Genomic DNA, 25244 nt, shown 5'->3' on the forward strand with positions numbered 1-25244 from the left:
AAAGTGACCAACATCCCCCTCCATGCACATAGGACTGCTGTTGCTTTTCTGCTAGTCACAGATTTAGCCTCACCCCATTCCTCATGCCTCTGAGATTAAAACAACAACAACACACTAAGATACTCGGTGAAAAGATTGCCTCTACTTTGTGATAGCCCCAAATCCAGAGGCAAAGGACCTTTTCTTGAAACCTCCCAAATAGGACTAGGGAGTTTTCCAGGCAAACCTGATCAACCTGCCCTCTGAAATAACCTAACACAAGCCTAAATATTTTAACAAGCCTCTCCTGACATCCTTTTACTGAGATGCCTCCCACCTCCCTATGCCATTTGGTCTCTCTTGCTGCAGACAGTTCCAATAAACCTAACCTTGTTCAACTGCAGGTTGGTCCTGTTGGTTTTTGGTGATAGGCAAAGACCAATCAACAAAATCAAAGCAAAGCAAATACTATAGCAATGATTCCAGCAGGTCACTCCTTTAACAATAATATTTTAAATGATGAATTTCCCTGTAGCAATAAAAAGTGAAAAATTACATAACTTATTAGCAAGCCAAATAGCATAGAACCTTAACATGAAAGAAAAATATTCAGAAAATACTGTGATGCCGTGATAGGCAGATCTTTGTTTTGTTGTCTTTGTAACAACTCTCCTTCCTTTCTCTCAGGGATCATGTCTGACCACCAGTTTGGTAACCAGTTCATGTGCAGTGTGGTGGCCTCTCACGTGAGTCACCTGCCCACAACCAACCTCAGCTTCATCTGGATTGCTCCACCTGCGGGCACAGGCTGTGTTAATTTCATGTGAGTACCCAAAGTGTCTGCAATACATACAGGAGGCAAATACTTAGGACTTCTCATGGGATTACATATAGAGTAACTATTTAAGTGTTTTATTTTGACAGATTTAACCTTAATTAAAATCACTAATTTTGTCAAAAAAGGTAAAAACTTTTTTAAAAAGTAAATTTAGCAGTTTATTTTTGCATATTTATGTGTACCTCCAAAAGTCTAAATTGGATTTTAGCTGACAAAAGTACGCAATAAAGTAAAAGTAAGTGAATTGGTGGGACGGGAGGTTAGGGGACATGGGGAACAGGGAGAAATTGTTCAAAGGGTACCAAGTTTCAGTTAGGAGAAGTAAATTTGGAGATCTGCACAGCATGGTGACTATAGTTAATGTATTGCATATCTCAAAATTGCTAAAAGAGATTTTAAACATTCACATCACAAAAAAATGATATGTGAGGTAATGGATATGTTAATTTGCTTGATTTAATCATCACAAATGTAAACATATATGAAAACATCACATTGTGCTCCGTAAATATATGCAATAAATATTATCAATTTTTAAAAGACAAAAATAATCAAATAAATCAGGGCAATTGGAAAATGAATGTTCAGAAAATATGGTGAAAATGGGTTACAAAATGCTATAAGGCCTCACCTACCTTTTGGAAAAAGACCACAAATTTAGCTTTGAGCTTTCTGGCCACTAGTGCCAAGAGGAAAATGGGATCATTTAGGGAATTCGTAGTGGCCAGAAGTCAGGTACTCTATAGGAACCTAACAGCTCTCCCAGGTGCTTTCATTTAGAGGAAACTAGAGGAGGTTTTGAGCAGTGTTCTCAAGAGAATCCTTAGGTAAACACTATACTATGGTTCCAAGGCTGTGACTGTGACATCTCTTGATATAGACTATACTCCTAACCCCTATCCCTACCCCACAGTCACCATGCCTCATCCTTCTTATTCGGGGTTCCTTTTTCCCCCCATAGCATTTTTAAACTTCTAATACATGATATCCTTCACTTATTTAGTTACTAACATTGTTTCTCATTTGTCACTTCCTACTAAAATGCAATCCCGTTGAAGGCAAGAATTTTTTGTCTGTTTTTTGTTTTTTTGTTGTTGTTGTTTTCTTCACTGATTTGTCCCAACTGTCTAGAACAGTCCCTGGCACATAGTCAGCCCTCACTAAATATTTGTCAAATAGATGAGTAAGCCAATGGTGTAAAGTCAAAGGCAGTTCAGAAACAGCTGTTCTATGGGCAGTCAAGCAAAGTAGAGCTAGAAGGCATCTTGAATGGTTTTCTGTTCAGGCTTTCTGCTCAGACAAAATCCCGTAAAACCTGTGTACTCTAAAATTTACCACTGTCTTTTCTTTCCTCTTGATGACGAACAGTTCAGTGTCTGGGGTTTCTATGGGTCAGACATCACTGAAATACATACTCTTTCTGCCTATCCTCTGAGTTACCCAAGCTGCCAACATCAGACTCATCTCACATAACTGGTTGATATTTAAACCCATCATTTTCTCCCTCAGAAAGTTTTTTATAAGTGAACCTTTTCCTTCCAGTACATTTTGCTAAGATGATTGCAGTAGCTTCGTAACTTGTCTGCCTGCTCACCTCTAGCCCATTTTTCCTTCAGTATATCCTGCATATTGTTGTCCAGTTAATCTTCTGAAAGTACAGCCTTGATTACTCAAAATTTGGCTAAGTCTAAAACTCCTTTCTGAAGACCAAACCTTTGGCATAGGTTTGAAGGCTCTTCCAATGTCTTTGTTTATTATCTTCTCTCTTATCTCCCTTGACACAAACCTCCTGGTGGAGCCCGAACTGGCAGGCCTTCCTACAGTTCCCTACAGATTCTATAACTTTCTTTCTCCATGCCTTTTCCTTGGCCTGGAATGCTTTTCAGTCTCAACCTCAATTGTTAAAATCTTACCTATTCTTAAAGACCCGTGTTAAATTCCAACTCTTCTGTAAAACTTGCCAAGGTATCAACAACAACATTGATGTGTATAGTCACATTTTGCTTATAACTCTATTGTAGTGCCAATTATATTTTACTATATAGTTGTTTGAATTAAGTTATTGTCTTATGTTAGATTGGACAGGGACAAATTCGTATTTCTTTTTGATTCTCCATTAGTTGCTACAGTGTCTTTTATATAAGTTGTCAAGGAAAATTCCCCTTGAATTATATGATGGTCAATGTTGTCATTACCTTTAACTTAATAGTGATCACTGACTCTTTTGGTATGCTTTCTCGTACGCATATTGGCACTTGCAAGGATGAATTGAATTCTTGCCATGCATAACTTCTTAATGTAAAATAAAAGTTGCTGTTTTGAAAGACAAAACACAAAGTGTATCTATATCAGCAATAAAGAACTGCCTACTTCCAAACAGATATGTTTTTAATTGAATCTGTTTAAGATTGATATTTGTTAGCTTATGATCTCACTACTTTTGAGATATAAAACTCTATTTTCTTCTGAGAAATAATTTAGATATTTTAAGTCTTAAATTCAAACAATGTTTTCTTAGCAGTTAGTTGGAAAAATACAGTTTAGTCAGAGTTTTTACTGACTAAAAAAGTTTACACATCCTCACCCATATCTCTCAGTATAATTTTGATGATACAGTTTGCACTTTTTAACATTCTTGACAAATGGTTAAGTCCTTTTTATCATAAGCCATGATAATGTTGAAAGCTACATGGAGTAGCTGCTTCCTTTGTGGGCAAGATGATTTTGTTGATCTCTTCCTACTCAGTTTGTGAGAGAGTACAGGAGAAGTTAAAATTGAACATGGGCCACTGAAGCAATTTATTTGAAATTTTCTGAACTAAATTTTTGTAATTTTTTACCTTTATTCTTTACCATAATATTTATTACATATTCAGTAGAGCTATATATAAGAGTTAGTATCTGTAATTAGCAAGTGCCCAGGAATCCTTGAAGAGGACTGCTAATATTCAATGTTAATTTTAAATATTAAACTGAAAAAAAACACACAAAGCCTCTGGCATTTGAAGGTAAATATACCATGATTCTCTTTTCTGATTAACCTCAAAAATTAAGGCTTTTACTTTTTAAGATAAGAAAGATTGTTTCTTAGAAATTAAACTTTAGCCATGCTTATATGATTTTGTAGTATGTTCTGTATGACTTTTTGATGTTATTAGTTAACTCATACCATTATTTAATTTTCCACACGCTTGTTTTCTTTTACTAACTGAAGTTTAAGATCAGGGACTGTGTGTAATATTTTTATATACCTAATAGTTTCTAGTGCTGAACTATAGACCAATAGAATGCTCTTAATAAATATTTGTTAGTAGCTAATAATGATATTGTATTTCATTGATTATAAGATACAATATTGTATTTCATTGATTATAAGATACATTTTGGCATCTCTGAAGTAGGGTTGTATTTTACATTTGATGGCATCCTACAATTATAATTGGCAGTGTTTATTTTTTAACGTCGTACAATTCATGGTGCGTTGTACTGGAAGAAACCCAGAAATGAACATTTATCATTTACCATTTACATGGTCTTTCTAATGCTGGCAGTTGAATTGACACTACAGTCAATTCTGCAATCTCATTTTAGTACAGCCAATGTATGATGCAAACTCTGTGATTTTTGAAACCCTAGTTACCTATTTAAAATCCTTTTTTTAAAATCCCATAGTAAGAATTAGGAAGCTTTTGAACTGAAATTCAAGATGATTATATAATGTGCTGTGTGTGCCTTTCCCAGTGAAGAGTAAGAGGCGTGTTGTCTGAATAAACTGTGTTTTACTGGTAAACCACTTAGCCACATAGTCATTTGGGCTGTCTGTTTATGGCCTTTCTTGTTAAAAATAATCAAGTGAGAGACACAGAGGAGTGGATGATTTCAGGATAAAGTGATGGCTATACTGGTACAAATGTAGAAAAATGACCAAAATTATTTTATCATTACTTTTATGACACCTGTTGATAAAATTTATATTTGAAGTATTAATTTTAATTCAAGATTTGCTGGGTATTCAGATCCTGTAGCAGTATAATTTGTTTTCACTTTTATATCTGATTATAGTCTTTAGTGACTAGTAAGTCTCAAGTTAAAAGAGGCAGTTAATCATCCAGACTTCTTGGATATCAGTCCCCTATCCCCAAGTCCCAAGGGGTTTGGGGAAGGGAAAGAAGAAGAAGGAGGAGGAAGAGGGGAGAGGAGGAAAGAGAGAAGGAAAAAAAGAAGAAAGAAAGTCAATCTCCAAACTATCTAACCCTAAAAATTAGCAAGAAACTACCAGGGAAAGGGGGTTGTAAAATAACAACTATAACATTAATAATATTTTTGAAAATTTACAGTGTGCCAGCCACTATTCTATTTACCTCTTTTAATCCATTTAATTCTCAGTGATTCTGTAAAGTCAGTACTATTATTATCTCAGTCTGCAGATGAGGAAACTGAAGGACAGAGATGTTAAATCACTGGCCTAAGGTAACTCACCTAGTGAGTGACACAGCCTGGATTCAAAGGCAGTCTGGTTTCAAAGCAGGTGATTTTGCTACTTCACTCCATTTGCCTTTATAATGATCACTTGTCTATTTTATCATGGTAAAATACAATAGTCATACAATGAAAATTAAATAAGAGTTTACAGTATGGTATCGGAATCTCTCTAAGTTTTCCAGGTGACCCACATGTGTTTCCTATCTACTTTTGAAATCTATCTCTGTGTGAATATAGGAATATTATTGAATTCATTCAAATAATGAGAGGTGCCACTTTAAAATTCTGAAATATGAAGAACATGGGTTTGATATTGTTATGTATGATATGTGGATATTGATCATATCCTATCCTTCATCGCAAGGGGATTTCATATGGGGAATGTGTGAATTACACGCAAAATTCATCACAATTAGGTTTAGGTTTAACTGTCTAGACAGAGATACTAGCATAATATTAGGATTAAAATGGAACATAAAAGAAGATCAGATTTGTGCCTAAATTAGTGATGATTTAATCTTATGTGAACTTTCTCAAAACTGAAAACAGAATAAACCAAGCAGTATTCTATTTAAGATACTGAGCATGGACAAATAATGAACTTAGGTCAGCAAAGAGGAATATTAAGAAGATCATATTTGAACATTTGATATGTTAAAGGAAGTATCTCCTAGAGGGATGGTTTTCTTAAAATATGCTAAACAAGAAGGCAAAAAAAAATCATTTAAAAAATTGAAGACACTAGCACTTTCTGAACACCTGCCAGGCTCAAAATAATAATACAGATGCAGAGATTCGAAGTGCTGCCTTGAGTGTATCTCAGATGCCTTTAATTTTTGATGAGAGCCATTCAAGACTGTCTGGAGAATTCTTGAGAAAATATAGTGTGGTTGCCCATTTATTTCCATTCATCAGACGGACACATCACAGATGTATTTGCCTTGTTACTTAAACATTTGAAATAAGATCAGGGATTCCCCCATGGGTGTGTTTATTGGAAGTGTATTCATACCTATGGATAAAGATGCCAACAATGGATGCATACAAATGTTCTTTTACTTTCTAGATTATACATAGCTTACTGCATGTGTACATAGCTTACTGCAAAAATCAATTACCTCCCATTTAAGTCTGAAATGATTGTACCTATGCACTGAGATAAAACTGGATATGCTGTTTTCTAAAGGGGAAATTTCATCTTTCTTTTAAATCATGTCTTTTTTTTTTTTTTTTTTTTCCTGACGCTCTGGTTTTCTGTTTTTAAGAGGACATCTCCCAACTTGAGACAATTTCAGTGCTGCTCAAAAATATACCTCTATATGACAAGATAAAAAAATATTGTCTAGCCTTAAAGGTAAATAACTAGGATCCTAACTGATAGTTCTTACTTCCTCATAGGCCCCTGTTTTTCATCACATTTAAATAGCCAGTTAGGCATGAACATGGAGAAAGTCTAAGTTCAGGGACTAATGTGTGTTCTTATGTGTCAACACTTTGGCAAATGGTCAAATGCTTGAGGTCAGAATGCTTCCTAGGGATTTAGTTTTTAATTTTAGGAAGTATGGTTGAGATAAAATATGTCAATACATCTCCAAGAGGGCTTGAAAAAATTATTTTTGTTATATTAATTGTACAACATATCTATTTTAAGACATTCAGTGAGCAAAGCTATTCCCTTCATTTTCCCCCCTCTTTTCTCCTTTCCTGTCTCCTCCTCCTTCCAAGAAGTCATGGTATAAACAGCACAGGTTATATTAGGGGAATCTTCTGGCATCTCCGCAGGATGCTGCTTTGCATCAAAATCATAAGACCATCAGAGAAATGGAACTGCTTTACCGTGGGAAAATCTTCTATTCCAGTAATAAAATATTTTTTAACGAGGGTCCAAAGATGTACCTGTTTCTATGGAATTTTATGCTGCAGCAAATAGTTGTGTTAGCAGATTTGCTATTCTTCCTTTTTTAATCTCTGCTTTTTTATTTTTTAGAGAAAAATGTTAGTTTTTTCCTGATGTTGAGCCCAGAAGCAAAAGAAATAAAAATAAAAAGCTATAGCAAAACAACCTGTTCCTTTCTTTTCCTCTCATGTAATGTAATGGTGTGAGAACTTATGGAGATCACTCAAGTAAATGGGCTGAACTTGGTATCCGCAAGATGTTCCTTATTACAAGGCTTTGTGGTTAAGGTGGGATTACTATTGTACTTGGCACTTCTTACTTGAAACCACATAGGACATTTGTGAAAGCAAAAAGACCAAAGTCAGTAAATCTAAAATTTTTATCTGTTATAATTATTAAACATTCTCTAAATCTAGTAGAAATTTTTAAAATGAGGTGTGGGCAGAGATTTGGGTTATTTCCCTATTATTAGAATTGATTAAACCAGTTTTAGAAATGTGAAATTTCATTTTTCCAGACTGCCTACACAGTCAAAAACATTGATGACAAAGACGTCTGAGAAACAGGTGAATACATTTTTCCCATGGCAGCAAGAACGCTGTGGTTTGCCAGTATAGTTATTTGGATACTAGCAACAGCATATTATTAAACTCTATTTTTAGTAAAGTCTCTGTATACTAAGGCCTTATTACAAATGTGAAATAAAACTGATTGCTTCTTTCAGATAAGAAATTTTTAAAGAACTTTTGTCCTCTGTGACCTATTTAGATATATAGATATGTATGTGTGTATACACACGCGCGCGCGCACACACACACACACACACACACACACACACATTGTTTTAGTCTGTTTTGTGCTTCTGTAACAGAATACCTGAGACAGGATCATTTATGAACAATAGAAGATTTTTGGCTCTTGGTTCTGGAGACTAGGAAGTTCCAGATTAAGGGGCTGCATCTGGTGAGGGACTTCTTCCTGTGTCATAACGTGGTGGAAGGCATCACATGGCAGAAACTGAACATGCCTGAAAGAAGAAAGGGGCCCATCTCATCCTTTTATCAGGAGCCCACTCCTGAGGTACCTACTCTACTCCTGCAATAATGGCATTAATCCATTCATGATGGCAGAGCTGTCATGACCTAATCACTTCTTAAAGGTCCTGCCTCTCAACACTGTTGCATTGGGGATTACGTTTCCAACACACGAACTTTGAGGTACACATTTAAACCATAGCACACACATAAGCACACACACATACACACATTCTAAAATTTGTTTAGCACCATACTTTCTAACGTGATAGCTATAAGCCACGTGTGGCTATTTAAGTTTGATTTCATTAAAATTAAATTAAAAATTCAGTTCCTCAGTTGTACCAGCCATATTTTGAGTTCTCAGTAGCCACATATGGCTAGTGACTATTTTATTGGACAGCACAAATATAGAACATTTCCATTATTACAGAAAGTTCTGTTGTATCGCATAAGATTAGATAATCTGTTGAGTTATCTTTTCCACAAATATTACCGTGACATTTACGGAAATTAACCATGCAATTCAAAGGACACATAGAAGGAAGAAAGCAAAACTAAGTTTTTTGCCATTGTTATGTGAACTTGAACCATCATAACTTATAAACTCACCAAGTAAGATGGCAAGGGCTGTTTACCTAATTGTTCATTTTAGTTTTATTTGCCAGTGCAACAGTTTCTATGGTTTTTTATTTTATGGGCAATGGTAGCCAAATATGACAAGTGAGTTATCATCCCTTACAGTGCCCAGGACTTAGTGCTGCTCTTTAGCTGTCTTGGGCTAATGCATTTCCTCTGCCTGCCCCTGTGCCTGGATCTCAGTCACTGCTTTCCCCTTGCTGATCTTCCACTTCCCTGCTACAAGGTTTTAGATTCTGCATCTTTTCAAATGTGCCCTTATGCATGAAAACTTACTGTCATGTACCTAATATTAAAAAATAGCTAGTCTGGAAGACTAATTATTAATATGAAAATGAACATTAATGGAATTTGAAACTCTATTTTATGATAATGATGGTAATAATAGTAATAATAATAAAAAAAGAAACTTTAATTATTGAGTACTGGTATACCAGGCAGCCTACTAAGTTCCTTTACTCTCCTAGAACCACCTGTTATTGAAGGAAGAGCTTCAAGAACTCACAAAGACAGGTGTGTTTTGATCTAAAACGTGTTCTTTAAACCGCCATCCTATACTACCACTTTGTATTGCTTTTAAAAATTAGTATTTATGAAGATAGTATAGCAATGAGAGATGCTTAGAATATCAAGTGACATAAACAAAATATTTGTTTCTGTGGTACAATTTCAAACACATAAAAATATATTCATAGAGGATTTCTGGCATCATGGAAGATTGAATTGGCATAGCAGAAATGCTTCCCACTGAAATAAAATAGCAACTGTAGCTAAAATGAAGCAAATACACACACACACACACACACACACACACACACACAGTGTTTTGAAAGAAAGTGAAAACACTGGTTTCAAGAAGAAAGGAGAGATATCAAAGCTGGGTCAAGAAATAGGAACTGACATTGTGGTGGCCTACACATCTCTTAAACCTGATTTAGGTCCTAGATCTGGAGTTTTAACCTAGGTGCGGCCTGGAGCTATTGTCAGGAGCCTCTTAAAAGACAGCAGGAGATAAGAAAGGAGAGGGAGCTGGAACTGGGCCCACTGATTGAAGCCTGACTGGGAAAACAGCAAAGAATTTTGTCATCTGAGTGGAGCCTTTGGTCAAGATAAGGTACTTATAAGAAGATAAAACCCTCAACATGTGGAATCTAGCTTTACATTAGTAATCTGTGCAGAACTCTAAGTGAAGAAATTAACAACTAATGGAAGTTTTAGAAGGAGAGAATAAAAATAGTAAGACACATTTGAAGAGATAATGGCAGAAAATTTTCTAGAACTAAGGAAGATGTGTGTGTTTTCTATGTAAGCCAGATAAAATAAATTAGTACTGATACAGGTCATGATAAGCCTTCAGTATATCAAAGACAGAAAACATCAAAGGTGACAAAATAGAAAAGACAGATTACCTATAAATTTAATCTGACAGTGGTCTCATCAGCAACAAGAGATGCCAGAAGACAATGGAACAATATCATCAAAGTGAATTGTCCTCCTAGAATTCTGTACCTAGGTAAAGTATCAGTTAGGTGTGAAAACAAAACACGATATCAAACTGTACAAAAAAGTACACTTTGATATTTTTACCGCACATAGCCCATGTTAAAGCAAATTTTTAAAGGATGTCCTTCAGTAAAAACAAACCCAGAAGGAAAGTGTGGGATATAAGAAATTGTAGTGTGATACAATAATTAATAGTGAGTAAAGAAATTAGTAAGAACATTAGAAACTCTCAGCATTTTACATGCAAATAAATTTATGTATAACATATATACCAATAATTATTTTAGGATAGAATTTAAAGGCAACATATAACTAAAATATATGAAGCAACATTAATGTATACTTTGGAGGAAAAAGGAAATCAGTATTAAAGTTTTCTAATGTCATCAAATTATTTTGCAGGAAGGTTATGGGCTCAGTTGGTTGTTAAAAATATAAATGTAAAGAACAGAAATAAAATTGTAACTTCAAAAATAGGGAGATGAAGGGCAAAGGATTAAAGAACAGTTAGTTAAAACATCAGAATAAAGGAAAAGGGCAAATTAAAAAATCATAGACGTATAAAGCATAATATAACAAATAATTTTAAGTAAATTATCAATTACAATAAATATAAACAGATTAAATTCACCAGGCAAAACACTGTGACTTTCAGAATACAATTACAAAAATACAGCAATATGCTGTTTCTGAAAGATGAAACTAAACACAATGGCACAAAAGCACTGAAAGTACAGAGATGGAAAAAAACATACCAGGCCAGTGCTAACCAAAGGTAGGCTAGTGTTACTATAGTAATAACAGACAAAATAAGTAAAAAATTATTAGGGATAAAAGGGCAATTACCTAAGAACGAAATAACCCGCGTGTGGACTAAGCTGAAGGAAACATACAAAATTGAAACCTGTCTTTCAGGTGGCAGAATACTCAGTACGTATCTCTAGTATTTCAATTGCAGGTAGTATTATGAAAATATTTGGGCAAAGTAATTCCTTAAACATTAGTTGTTGAATGGATGAGTGAATACATGCTTACGTGAGTGGAAAAATGCACGAATATGCCAGAAGATTATGTTATAGAATTAGAGTTTATACTCTGCCATTTCTACCTTTAGGCATGCACTGGTGACAGCTAGCTTTATATTACAGTATCTGAGGTGCTCTGAAAATACCAATTTGGTAATTTAACAGAATTTTATCAATAATTTGAATTTTTGATTTGCAGTTGATTTTCTTTACTAATTTAAATGACATTGCATACATTCCTCTTCTAAATATTATGAAGGTTTAAACGTGCTAGAGTATAAATATTATTAAATTAGATTTTTATGGTTTGTGAATGCTATTTAGACTAATATAAAATTTAAAAGGTTAATATTAATAATATTTTTAAATTGATGGCATGAATTCATGTAAAACTTTGTTTACACGAATCACAAAGTTAAAAGAAAAACAATTCGAGGAAATAAAAAAATGCAAGCCACGTCTTTTCTGGAATTATAAGATAACCTATTTAAAATTAAATCAGTGCATATTGATGTTTTATTTAGCACTGAGAAATATTAAATAAAATTATTATTTCCATCTGTATTTTAGCACCTCACAATATTAAAGTGAGGTTTTGGTTATCCACATTGACGAGTTCAAAGCTGGAAACAAAAATGTGTTAGTCAAATCTCCTGCATGTATTTCCACTATTAGTATTTATAGAAGGGATTACGAATAGCATGAGCATATTCGTTATCCGGGCTGACATATATTTCAAAGAGCAATGTCCTAAATTTTACAGGAAAGATAAACAGCGAAAAGCCGTCTAATTAAAAATGTACACTGTAGTTGCAAAGGAGCAAAGATGGTAGGTCCCTTAATCAACCCCTGGTTTTAACCTAAGTAAATATATTGAAAGTGTGGCTGTAAAGCTAAGCCATATAAGCCTTTCTTCTAAATCTGCCTGCAGGCATTAATGCTCAGATTTGAGATGGCATCCTTATTTGCTAAGTGCAAAGATGGTTACAAAAGAGCTTTTCTCACTTTGAGGATAAAAGCTAAAGTATTCTTTAATTTTGGTTACCGCCTGGCTCATCTCAGCACCATAATAGTTATTGGCTCAAAACCAAAAAGTAGCAATACAGTACTTACATGTCTGTGGATCAAAATTAGATGAAAAATTGCTGTTTCTCATCTCCAAAGCTATTTGCTGCACATTTTATAACCCTCAAGATGCCTTTTGTAATATGTGATAGCAGAGCCAACTGCAGCATCTGCCTGGAAAGAGATTACTTTAATTATGGACTCAACGTCCTATTTTCTGCAAGTGATCCCCAGAGACAGGCTTCCTGCCGAAGGAGAGGTGCAAGGATACACATTAAAGCCTACACATCAACCACGAAGAGGTGGATAAAGTCAGACAAGGACACCCATAAACCTCCTTCATTTTCCTAGTCTGTAATGTGATGGAAGAGTCTATAGTGATAGGTTTTTAATTATTGTAGCATCTGTTGTTATGGACTTTTGATGGTAAGGGCAAGATGAGCTTGTAAAATAGCAAAACCTTAGACAAATCTACAGAGAAAATGTTATATTTTAAAAGTTCGGTATTGTTTAAATTACTCTTGATATGACTTTTTTTTTTTTTACAAATAAGTAAAACACTAAAAAATAAATGAATAAAAATTTTTTTAGAGGTTTGATAAACATGCTTTAAAGTTTTCCTTTCAAAATTAAATGTGTGTGTGTGTGTGCGTGCGCGCTTTTTTCAGTTACTTGCTATAATATTATTAGAAAATGAAGCTAAGTGGTTTTCTTGTCAACCTCAGTTCTGAATAACACATCAAGTGCCTCATTATTAAGAATACATTTGCCATTCAGTATAATAGAGCTGCTCATAATGAATTTCATTTAGAATCAAGGTGGATGTCTTGTATATTTCCATGGAAATTCTTTATAATTTAACACTGATTTAACATTATGAATGGACACTTAAAGCAAATTGTTACCTTGTTCTTATTAATTACAGAAGCAGACTCCTTGATTAATAGGTTATTTTTTTCTTAAGAATGAGTGTTTTTCTTTTTAAAAGCATAGCACATACTCACATAGGATATTTGGGATGTCATCTAATTTCTCAGAAATTATAAACATATTTTGCATTTTTAGAAGATGGAGGATTATTGAAAAGTAATCATGGGAATTAATTTTAAACTTCAAAAGAGGAATTTAAGGGATTTGACATGGAATGAATTTGTGTGTGGGAAGGAAAGATGGAACAGAAAAATGTACCTTACAATCACGTTAGGTGAAAACATCAGGTCTTTTAAGTATCATGCCAACTATGGCATTGATTATTTTCTGGTGTTAAAATGAAATGCTATTACTACTTTTATAATTTTATAAATAAATCCAGATAAATTTATCTGAGGGAATTTTAAATGGTATTATTTAGCCCTAAGATATTAAATGAAATATCTGATATTTTTCAGACTTCCTTATTTATAATAAATGCCACATTGGATAAATTTTTAAAGATATGCTGAAATGGATAGTTTTATAGAGATTTTTATATTGCATATTTTGTAAATGAACAATTAAATCTATATTCATACATCACCAGAACTTATAAATAGGAGCAAGGGTTTAGTGTTCATTTCTGTTTAAAGATCTTGGATATTAAGAATTAAAGCAGTAATTGTGGACTTAGGGAAAATAGAAACTTATTAAAAGAAACTGAAAGCATGAATAACTGCTCTAAGGCATCAGTGAAAGGATTTCTGATTTTTATTCTGATCAGTGATTTTTAATTCTGATCAGTGAAAATAATTCCTGATTTTTAAATACTATATTTTGCTTTTCAAATATTTCATTATTTCATTTGAATATTTCAAATATTTCAAATATTTCATTATTTGAAAAGCAAAATAAATATTTCATTCTATGTATTTCAGATTTGTTCTACAATCAGATATCTCATACAAATATATAGTAAGGGAGGATTTTTAAATGGCTCATTTGGAGCATGAGGAGATGACCTCTCCAAAGATCAAAGGGAATCAGAGACTTCTCTTGAAGAGTATTTATTCTGTAACTTCAATTCCATATTGTACTTCGGTAACTCCCAACCAAGCTTTTCTTTAAAAAGTTAAGTTGTTTAATCCAAGGGTTGTGATATCTGGAATATATACTTACCCCACTACCAACTGTTTCAGACATTGTATCTTTCTGAGTTTTGTTTTTGTTGTTTTTTGTGTAAAAGTATTGAGTTAATTTTTTTTTGTCTTTCTGTATTTCACATTTGGGTTAGAAAGCAAAATGTCTTAGTTTAGACTTATAATTTAAAAGAATTTCAGTAAATAAATATATGTCATAAACAGAGTTGATTTTAATATTTAAACTTGACAGTACAACTTATTTTAAAATGAGTTTTAATTTTACCTTCTGATTATGAAAGCAATGCCTATATATATAAAATACAGCTAAGCAAATATTTATGTATGTATAGAGATGCACAGTTACACTGACACCTGCACATATGCACACACATATGCATATCTCCACTATCCCAGAAATAAGAACAATATGTATCTTGGGGTATATTTCTCTAGATATGTGTGTGTGTTGAATTTTAGTTTTTACAAGCTTGAGCTTCTCTTATACATTTTATTCTCTAACCTAGCTTTAAAAAAAATAACATTATATTATGTATGTTTCCCAATAAATAAATAAGTGTGTTTTCAATTTTAGTTTTTACAAACTTGGTGTTCTATTATACATTCTATTTTCTAACCTAGCTTGAAAAAAACCCTAACATTACATTACATTATGAGTGTTTCCCCAATAAATATGCATCTACAACATCATCTGGCTCAACTTCTAGGTGGATGTATTATAATATATTTATGATCATTCTCTTATTTCTGGACATTTTGCTTGTTTCCAATATTCACTATTGTACAGCTTTGTGAAGAACAACCTTGTAACTAATGCTCTTTTCATTATGAAAGTATGTTATTTTTATGTTAAGGTTAACTATGAAGTCACCCTGATAAAATGGAAAAGCTCAGACGTATGCATAAAACTGTATATGATTTTTGTATCAAGGCCAGTATCACAAAGACTAATAGTAGTTAACTTTTCAACTTTTAACAGTAAGAGTGTTGTATAATAATGTTTCATAATTACTCGTAAGTTAAGATAATGCCAGGTTCCTATCACTATTCTAATTACTCAGTCATCACATTAATTAAGAAAACATTGTCTCTCATTTTGCAATATTTTCTGTTTCATTGTTGAATTTCAATAAATGCCTTTTAAATGTTTATTTTGTAAGGCACACTAATTCAATCGAAAAGCAACACATTTTGTCTCTTTTCCAAAGTTCCCTGGAATGCATAGCCTTGCAACTAACTAGTGTTAATTAATAATGAGTAAACCTCTTAGTCTGATCCTTTTATTTTAAAAAAATCTTTTGTTATTTTTAACTGTATACTTTGAATATAAAATTCCCACTTTTTCTTTTGTAAGGTAACATAAGAGAACATAAGTTAGTGGAATCACTAGTGTGATTGATAGGTGATTGTGCCTGCATATTGATCTTTTTTTAAAAAGTGAGACTTGGCTTTGTTGTATTATGTAAATTCACTTTTTTTTTTCTTTATTTTTGAGATGGAGTCTTACTCTGTCACCCAGGCTGGAGTACAGTGGTGCGATCTCAGCTCACTGCAACCTCTGCCTCCCAGTTTAAGCAATTCTCCTGCCTCAGCCTCCCAAAAAGCTGGGACTACAGGCACACACCACCACACCTCGTTAGTTTTTGTATTTTTAGTAGAAACGCGGTTTCATCTTGTTGGCCAGGCTGGCCTCAGACTCCTGACCTCAGGTGATCTGCCCGCCTCAGCCTCCTAAAGTGCTGGGATTACAGGCGTGAGCCACCGCACCTTTTATTCTATAGTCTATTTAGTCTTCACTGAGAAAGTAAAATTTTAAAATAAATATAAGCATTTCACAAAGGAAATCCTACAGATGTCTTCTTTGGCATCATGGTTTCTTGTACAAACATAAATGTGAGCATGATTAATATTAACAATTTTTACCATTTAGGAGAGCCTTTAAAGTCCTTTTCACCTGAGTAAAAGTCTTTTCACCTCCATCTCTGCTTTTGCTAAATTAAAAGCGAGCATTATCTCAAATAGAGAGGTCCTGGCCACATATTTAGATCCTTGTCCTCCTCTTTTGGGTATCTGCCTGTCCTTGGTCTCAATTCATGGATTATAAATCACCTAGAAGTGAGGATTTACAGTGAAATATTCAAGTTTATGGGGGACACAAAACTGTTCCAGAGAGTGAAATGCTGACTTGATGTGAATAAATTGTGATCCTGTATACATGAGTAAGCAGAAGAGTGGAAAACAGAATCAATATGTGGACAAACATAAAGAAATATAAGCAAGGGGCTGAGTGTGGTGGGTCATGCTTGTAATCTCAGCACTTTGGGAGGCCGAAGCGGGCAGATCACTTGAGGTGAGGAGTTCAAGACCAGTCTGGCCAGTATGGTGAAATCCCGTCTCTACTAAAAACACAAAAATCAGTCAGGCATGGTGGTGCATGCTTGTAGTCCCAGCTTTTTGGGAGGCTGCGGCAGGAGAATCGCTTGAACCTGGGAGGTGGAGGTTGCAGTGAGCCAAGATCGCATCATTGCACTCCAGCCTGGGCATCACAACAAGACTCCGTCTCAAGGAAAAAAAAGAAATATTAAGCAAGGAAAAATAATCTGAGCTGTTTTACAAAATGGTGGTCTGTGAGTTAGCAGTTCTATTCCAAGAGGAAGACTCAAGGAGCAATTATGGGATGTATCTTCAAGAAATCAGTGTCATTGTAGCTTACATGATCCCCAAGTTTGGAGAAGCCTCTCAAGGCCCACTGAAAGGAGAATAGAGAATGTTGGTCTTACAGATCCCTGGAATTATGGTTGCAATGTTAGATAAAATTATTTTCATGTAGAACCTATGTTATATCAATCCTGTAGGAAGGCGTTAGTTATGTGTGTGTGTGTGTGTGTGTGTGTTTCTGGAGAAAGATGGTTCTGGATAACCACTGTAAATCTCATTGTTTTCTTTTGGGAGATACTGTGTGCATATTGATCTTTTTGTATTTTTATGAAAAATAAAATATTTACATTAAAATTTTTTTAATGTAATGAAACATCCTTTTTTTTTGAGATGGAGTCTAACTGTGTTGCTCAGACTGGAGTGCAGTGGCACGATCTCGGCTCACTGCAGCCTCTGCCTCCTTGGTTCAAGGGATTCTCCTGCTCCAGCCTCCTGAGTAGGTGGGATTACAGGTGCGTGCCGGCATGCCCAGCCAATTTTTGTGTGTTTAGTAGGGCTGGGGTTTCACCATGTTGGCCAGGCTGGCCTTGAACTCCTGACCTCAAATGATCCACCCACCTTGGCCTAGGATGATAGACGTGAGCCACGGCACCCAGCCAGTGAAACCTATCTTGAAAGCTATATTCCTCTTTTGCTAATTTGACATTAAGAAAATGAAGATAAAACTCTAAAGCAATTGGAAGTGCCTTTTTTTTTTTTTTCTATTTTAGAGGACTTGACATATGACAGTTTAACTTACTAGATATCTTACATGATTGAACCTAAAAAATAAGTGTTTTAATGAAAGATGTAGTCAGGGATTTAAGTATCAAAAACCCTTGAAATACATTTTTGTTGATTCAAATCCATTTACGCAGAGCTTTTCAGCACAGCAATGCTGGGTGGGAATGGACACAGTCTTGGACAATTCATGTCTACAAGAAATGTTGCATTCTCATGGAGATTTTCAGAGTAACATACCTCAGTGTGTCAATTTTAAAAAGTCTTTAGGGGATAGACATTTGTCTTAAAAAGGGTCTACCAAAACTGTTATTACAGCACTTTAGTACACCTCTGCCAGATCACAAGAATTACTTTCCACAGCTCATAATGCTAATCTGTAAGTAGAAGTTCTATTTTTAAATATAAAATTGTCAAAATGTCCAATAACAGTATTTGATGGAGAAGTATGAATCACTGGCAAATCAAGTGTTGAAATTAATAAAATTGCAGGAAACATAATGATACTCATCTTTTTAAATTTTCATAGATAATTCTGTTTCTTGTATCAAGTCACACGGTTTTAAATCTGAGGAAGATTACATCCTAAAGATGTCCACCGACCTACTTGTCTTAGAAGCCTCATCAATGAGCAAAGATTTATTTTATTTGCCTGGAAAGTATAAAATGTTGATTCATTATGTGTTAAACCTTACAAGTTTAAATTTTAAACAGCATGTGACTATATGGCTGATAGCCGAATGTCTCAAATGTTTAAAGATGGAAAAAAATTCCATAGCAAAATTGACTCAAGAAATAGCTCTATGATAGCTTATTACAATACTTGTCTGCATTTCTACAAATTCAATCACTTCCATGAACAAATATTTTCAGTATATAAAGTTGCTTGAATGACAGTTGAACAGCTGAAAGCTGACAATGGAAAATTATACAGCAAAGACTCAACATATTTTTGTATTGTCTTAAGATTGCCCATGTTTCTGTACCTTCTTCCATCCCTAATTGACTTTGCAACTGTCCCTTCCTCTGGACAAAGATGCATAAATTAGCTTGGATAATACTATCTTTTTAGAAGCATTGCTAAATAGACGTATTGACAAGAGCAAAGTTTTCTTGGCCTAGCACAATTTCAAGTTCTAATGGTAGCTAGATAGGCCTAAACTCTCACTTTAAAAATGAGGAAACTGAGGCCCAGAGAGGGGTGAGCTCTATGTCACAGAGCTACATGGTGACAGCCCACAGTAGAACCCAAGGTTTCTACTTCCCTGTTCATCACACCATGATGAACCTTCACTCCATGATTCTCTGGGCCCTCAGACGGCATTGCAGGCTGAGCTTGACCCTTCTGCTCTCCATCTGTTCCATCATATATTAATAATGTGGCCAAGGAAGCGAAGCATAGCACTTGAAGAGCACAACACTGATCCTTGAATACTGATGAAGATGGGGAGGTTTCATTTGGATTTATTGATGTATATGAACCGTGACCTTATATTCTTGGTTTTCTGGAACAGGCTTACTTGCAGATAACTATATTCTTTCCAATAAAGACATTTGTTAAGTATATAGCACTAACTAGAATTCAATCTTTAATCATAAGTGAATCAGAATAAACTTCCAAATCAGAAAAAATCTGTCAGGTGATCCATCTTTCGTCTTTCGTTTTCTTTAAACATATGTGACTCTCTAAATGTCTTCTCTGTGTTGCCATCCACTCTGTTAGGCTCATTGCCTCATTCTTCTAGTTTAGTCTTCACAACAGTGTTAAGAATAAGCAGTGTTATTATGCCCATTTTGCAGTTGGGAAATCAGAGGTGCTTGACATGTTTAAATAGTTTTCTCCTGACACAGATAGTTGATAGAGTAATAAGTGCAGGATTCCAGCTCAGGCTTATCCTGAGTTGATTCAGGCCCTTAACCAATGCTCTTCCTATGACCACACAAAGTTGATTACCACTATATGTAAAGGTAAAGAAAGAAAATGAGAAAAGAAACTCTGAAAAATACTGTCATCTGGGGTCCATGTATATGGAAATAGGTTAATAAATTAATTAATATGTACTGAGTTGAGTTTTTAGGAAAACTTCTGGGGGAAAAAGAAAAGAAAAACTTTAAATAAGAGAAAGAAGATATGGTCTTGTGATTCATTTAAGGAGTCAGAATGGCATGTTACACTAGAACAGTAGAGAAAAAGAAGACAAAAAAAAAAAAAACAGAAAAGTCTTCAAGCTTTCCTCTTTTTCTTGTAGATCTTCCTGATGCAATATTACTTGTGCTCCATGTTTAAGATTTTCTTGCTGTGCTCATGGCATAAAATTCAGTTTTCTGGATTCATCTGGAAATTTTCCTTATGTAGAAAGTTCAGTCGTTCGGTTATGTCCAAATAAGCATTATTGTATGTACATATATATGTATGTACAAAAATTATAAATATTCTAAAATTATATTCTCTCCTTAAGTATAAGACGAAAGTAGTCAGATTGACTCATTAAAGTTCTTTTTTTTTTTTTTTTTTTTTTTTTTTTTTTTTTTTTTTTTTTTTTTTTTTTTGAGACAGAGTCTCGCTCTGTCGCCCGGGCTGGAGTACAGTGGCCGGATCTCAGCTCACTGCAAGCTCCGCCTCCCAGGTTTACGCCATTCTCCTGCCTCAGCCTCCCTAGACTCATTAAAGTTCTGACGTGATTGGCTTCTCTGCTTCAGCTTCTCCATCTGAAGATAAAGTTACTCTTATTTAGCATTTTCCTAATTTATTTCAGAGAAAAGTTCATGAAGAATTGCTTAAGTGTATGCCACCTTGATACTCCTGGGTGTTAGGAACTATAAGTACACAAAGCACCGTCACTTGGCAATAACTTTTCTCATTTCCCATGCAGTGTTACTGAGAAACTTCAAATTGACAAGGATGTGGGTGTTACCACATAATGGAGGTGGGAGAGAGACTAGCCAGAGGATCATAAAAGGCAATTGGCCAAGTATTGATATGTGGAAAGAGAAAGGGTTTCCAGTGACCTTCTAGGGAAACAAATGTAGTATCTACATTGACATCCTCATCATTGACCTAAAACAGAGGGAAAAGAGCAAGCTAATGAAGTTCTCAGATGATACTAAATGGAGAGATGTTTGTTGCAAAACACCAATGAAGAATAAGACAAAATTTAAAAGGTGTCTGGAGATTGTTAGAGACAGGAAATAACTAGGAAAAAATTGAGCTTAAACATTCAAGCAAATGTATCTAGAGAGGGAGCAATTTTAAACACTGATATAAGATAAGCAAGAATTAGAATGCAGTAATGACAAAAGAGGCCTAAGGTGATATTAGGCAGAAAATTAGATATAAGCTTGAAATGGAATATAGTTAAAACGCTACTGTATTTAGTCTTCTTGTATTGACATTCTGCATAGTGGATCAGATAAACACTCTTTGCTGGTGAGAGCTCATTTGGAGTTACTTGATTACAGATTAATTCAGGGAAGACTTAAATCTGAAAGTAGTAAGAAAAAGAAAAGATTGGCCTTTGTCATATGTGTGCAAATATACTACAGACCAGGGAAATCCAGTGCTAGCCAGCTATAAACTGCAATAGAAGACTCTTCTTCCCTCAAAATATCTCCCTTACCTGTCTGAACAAGTACATGAGGTTCTTATCTTTAGAGTCACCACTTTCATTTAACTTGCTATTCTAACATTTCCATTCAATTGCCCACTGATCGCCTGGGAAGAATAACTCTGGAAATGAATTTGTTTGAAAAACTTCAGCAGCAATGTGGCAGAAAGCAGGATTCTGAGTTGAGGGGGCAGGACAGCTCAATGTGTGACATACACTCTGTGCACAAGGTCAGAAGGGCAAGAAGGGGCCAGATAATGAAGTCCTGGACAGTTTTAGGGACTCAGTTTCTGAGGGTCTGGGGAGAATGGACGCTTAGGGGAGTGCTGACTAGAAGGTGGATGACTGGGGAAGTCACCCTAAGGAGTGAAAGTAAAAGTCACCTAGCAGGTTAGTGAAAGTCATCTGGGTTAGTGAAAGTCACCTGAAAGCAAATGTTTTCTCATCCACATAAGAAAACAGTGACTCTGGCCACATCTCTCTGTTTTTACAGATCCTATGGATGCAACAAGGCAAAGCCATTTGAATAACTAGCATCATTCTCACCAGCTTATTCTTTACAGAAATGCTATTAGCTTATCCAAGGGCTTTATGCCAATACCATTATATCATTCATTTGATAGATTCATAATTTGGGCTCTGAAAAAAGCTGGTTTGGATTTAATACCTGACATGTATTTACTTCCGGATGAAAGGAAGTTTTGGGGGTTGATTTTAAAAATCAGTGTTGGTGTATGTTTGCCAAGGGAAATCCGTAAGGAATTAATTGTGCTCAATGAATTTTTGCCCTTCTAAAATTGTTTTAACACCAAACATTGCCTGTTTCTAACATTGTACCAGAGGCATTTCTTTACAATCTGGTACATATGTAGTTTGAGCTTCTTAGCATAACTTATGATGAATTAATGACTTGTTATTTATTGCTTAGCCACTCTGCAGAAGTGATTTATGGGCCCGTGCTATGCACTGGTGGTTACTTTGCAGTCTCTGTGCAGGCTATCTCATCAATATCATTAAATGAATTCACAGTGACACAGCTCTGCAACTGTAGTTTTTGATATGAGGGATAACTGAACATAAATCAGGACTTATGTTTAATTCATAAGATGTACCAATCTCTCATGTGGGTGTGAGTTAGGTTACAGATGTCACAAATGTGTTTTACAGTACCTCTTGTGATTAAACCCAGGCTCTTCCACATGACTTTATGCACCAGGTAAAAATAATAGGTTGTTCTACACTATGCCATTTTTCAGATACAGGGAATTTATTTTTATTTAGGCAGATTGGCTTCTATTGTTGCCCCACAAGCAGCATATATTTTAGAAAGTAACACTGAGAGAGGTATAATGAACAAACAGCTACTTCATTTGTAATTTTCATATATGATTTAACTAGTTAAATATGAATCAATAATTATTTTTAAAAATACCTTTTGCATAAAGTTTTTTAAAATAAATACCATTAATGCCAAATCAAAATAGTTTTTATTTTAAGCCTTAACATTTATTTTCAGTAGTAACTTTCAAAGTGCTTAAGTAACTATGGGAGAATGGACCTGATTATCTTTCCTTGTTATTCCAATCCAAGCAAAAACATAGTACAGCTTAATATGCAGCAAGGAAAGTCAGTTCCTTTCTTGTTTGGAAGCAAGCAACTATACAGAAAAAGAGAAATCAAGATATAATTATATGCTAATTTCTTTGAAAAGGAAGAGAAAGTTAACTCTCCTAGTGTCAGTAGAATTTTTCTGGCATTGTTATCATTGCTACAATGACCGGTATTTATTCTTTGAACAAACACTGTGCACATGCACTGTAATCCATGCAGAAGAGGCAAGTTTTTTTTTTTTTTTTTTTTTTTTCTTTTTCCTGGAGGGAAGGGTAATCTGCCTCCAGCAGTGCTGCAATCATAAGTGCTAAGATAATAGCGAGATTGCCAGGTTGGCGCGCCTTGTCACTGGCCGGCTGTGTAGTCCTGTGATCGGCTCTGCTGACTGTCACGAAGAAAGAATGTGACATATTTCTGCCAAAGAAAATAATTTCAACATATGCAAGAAACTGACACAAATGTCTTCTCCTCCTTCCTCTGGTTCCAGTTGATTAGACCTAGCTTTAGGTCGTGATGATTGTTAAGACCTAGTTATTTGGGCCTTGCACTGAAAAGAAGATGGATGACCTATTGCTTTCAAGGCCCGAGTGACAAAAGGATGAGAGGAAATGACATTACTTAGTAGCTTAATAAGTAATTGATTTCATAACGCTTGGGGCAAGGGGCAGAGTAAATGCACGCATGAGAGCAGAGGACGCCCCGGGCATGTCAGCAGAAGGGAAAGAAAGTAAATGTACAAGTATTAGTGAGTGGGTGCCTTGGAGGGGAAAAATTACTATAGAAGGGCAATGGTGCCGGGCGCGGTGGCTCAAGCCTGTAATCCCAGCACTTTGGGAGGCCGAGACGGGCGGATCACGAGGTCAGGAGATCGAGACCATCCTGGCTAACACTGTGAAACCCCGTCTCTACTAAAACATACAAAAAAAAACTAGCCGGGCGAGGTGGCGGGCGCCTGTAGTCCCAGCTACTCGGGAGGCTGAGGCAGGAGAATGGCGTAAACCCGGGAGGCAGAGCTTGCAGTGAGCTGAGATCCGGCCACTGCACTCCAGCCCTGGCGACAGAGTGAGACTCCGTCTCAAAAAAAAAAAAAAAAAAAGAAGGGCAATGGTAACAGTAAGATAATTGAAGTAGTTCCTTTGGTTTGAATTGGGAGATTAATTAAAAGTGGGGAATTTATTAAAAGTAGAGATTTTCTGTAAACAGTATCAGCCAGGAAGTCTACTTTCTGGAATTTGTATAACTTAGGAATAGGTTCCACTGTACACAAGAGAAAACCTGAGTTTTAGTGGCTTAAAAAATATAAGTCTCACCCAAGAAGTCATAAAAGTCACACTTCCCCTGTTATGTGTGTCTCTGATGGTCACAGCAGGGATCCTCTTTTTAGCTGATTGTTTCTAAATTTTCCTCAGTATATCTAAATAACATGCTTGTTTTGCCAATTCTTGTTTTTTCTAGTTTAGACATTGTCTGTTAACTTTCTACAAATGACAATTCGATTGTCATGTTAATGATCTACAATGCCAATTATGTAAGTACCATTCACAGCCCAGCCGGGTCATATACTGCACTGTCATTTCTTTTCCTTTCCAAACCCAAGTTTTTTATTTTCCTAGAATTGGTAATTGCCTTGCTTTTCACTTGCTTTGTTTTCTAAGCATTTATACCTCCCCTAATTGTATAAAACTTCTCTCAACACATTCAAACCCACTACAGTTTCCATCAGTTTAAACCTCTTGAATAACTCTCCTGGAGGTGGCTGGCTGCTCTCGAGGCCTGTAGCACAGGTGGTACCCTGGGGGTTTCCCTCTGTCTCTCCCGCTGCTTTGGACCTCCAGTTGCCTTTGTTTTATATCTTTCTCTTTTTTCTACTACCTGCACCCTCACCCCACTTTTGTTACCACTGTCGTTATTTGGAGAAAATCCTCTAGTACCTTGCTGAGTTGACAGAAACATTTTTTGAGACTTTGTTGGTCTGAATATGTTTTAGTTCTACCCTCTTGAATGATAGGTTGATTGTGTATAGAACTTTAAGTTGGAAATGTGTCCCTTAGAATTG

The 25244-nt window shown here is 35.2% G+C and overlaps 1 protein-coding gene across 1 annotated transcript in view; it reads left to right on the forward strand.

Moving 5' to 3' along the window:
• The window catches only part of RELN (reelin), a 521571-nt gene that overhangs the window by 144856 nt on the left and 351471 nt on the right, over positions 1-25244 (forward strand). The window contains exon 3 of the mRNA XM_030933242.1: positions 667-802. Coding sequence (XP_030789102.1) covers positions 667-802 — 136 coding nt within the window. The remainder of the gene's footprint in view (positions 1-666; positions 803-25244) is intronic.

The sequence above is a fragment of the Rhinopithecus roxellana genome, chromosome 6 (genome assembly GCF_007565055.1).
Source record: "Rhinopithecus roxellana isolate Shanxi Qingling chromosome 6, ASM756505v1, whole genome shotgun sequence".
NCBI lineage: Eukaryota > Metazoa > Chordata > Mammalia > Primates > Cercopithecidae > Rhinopithecus > Rhinopithecus roxellana.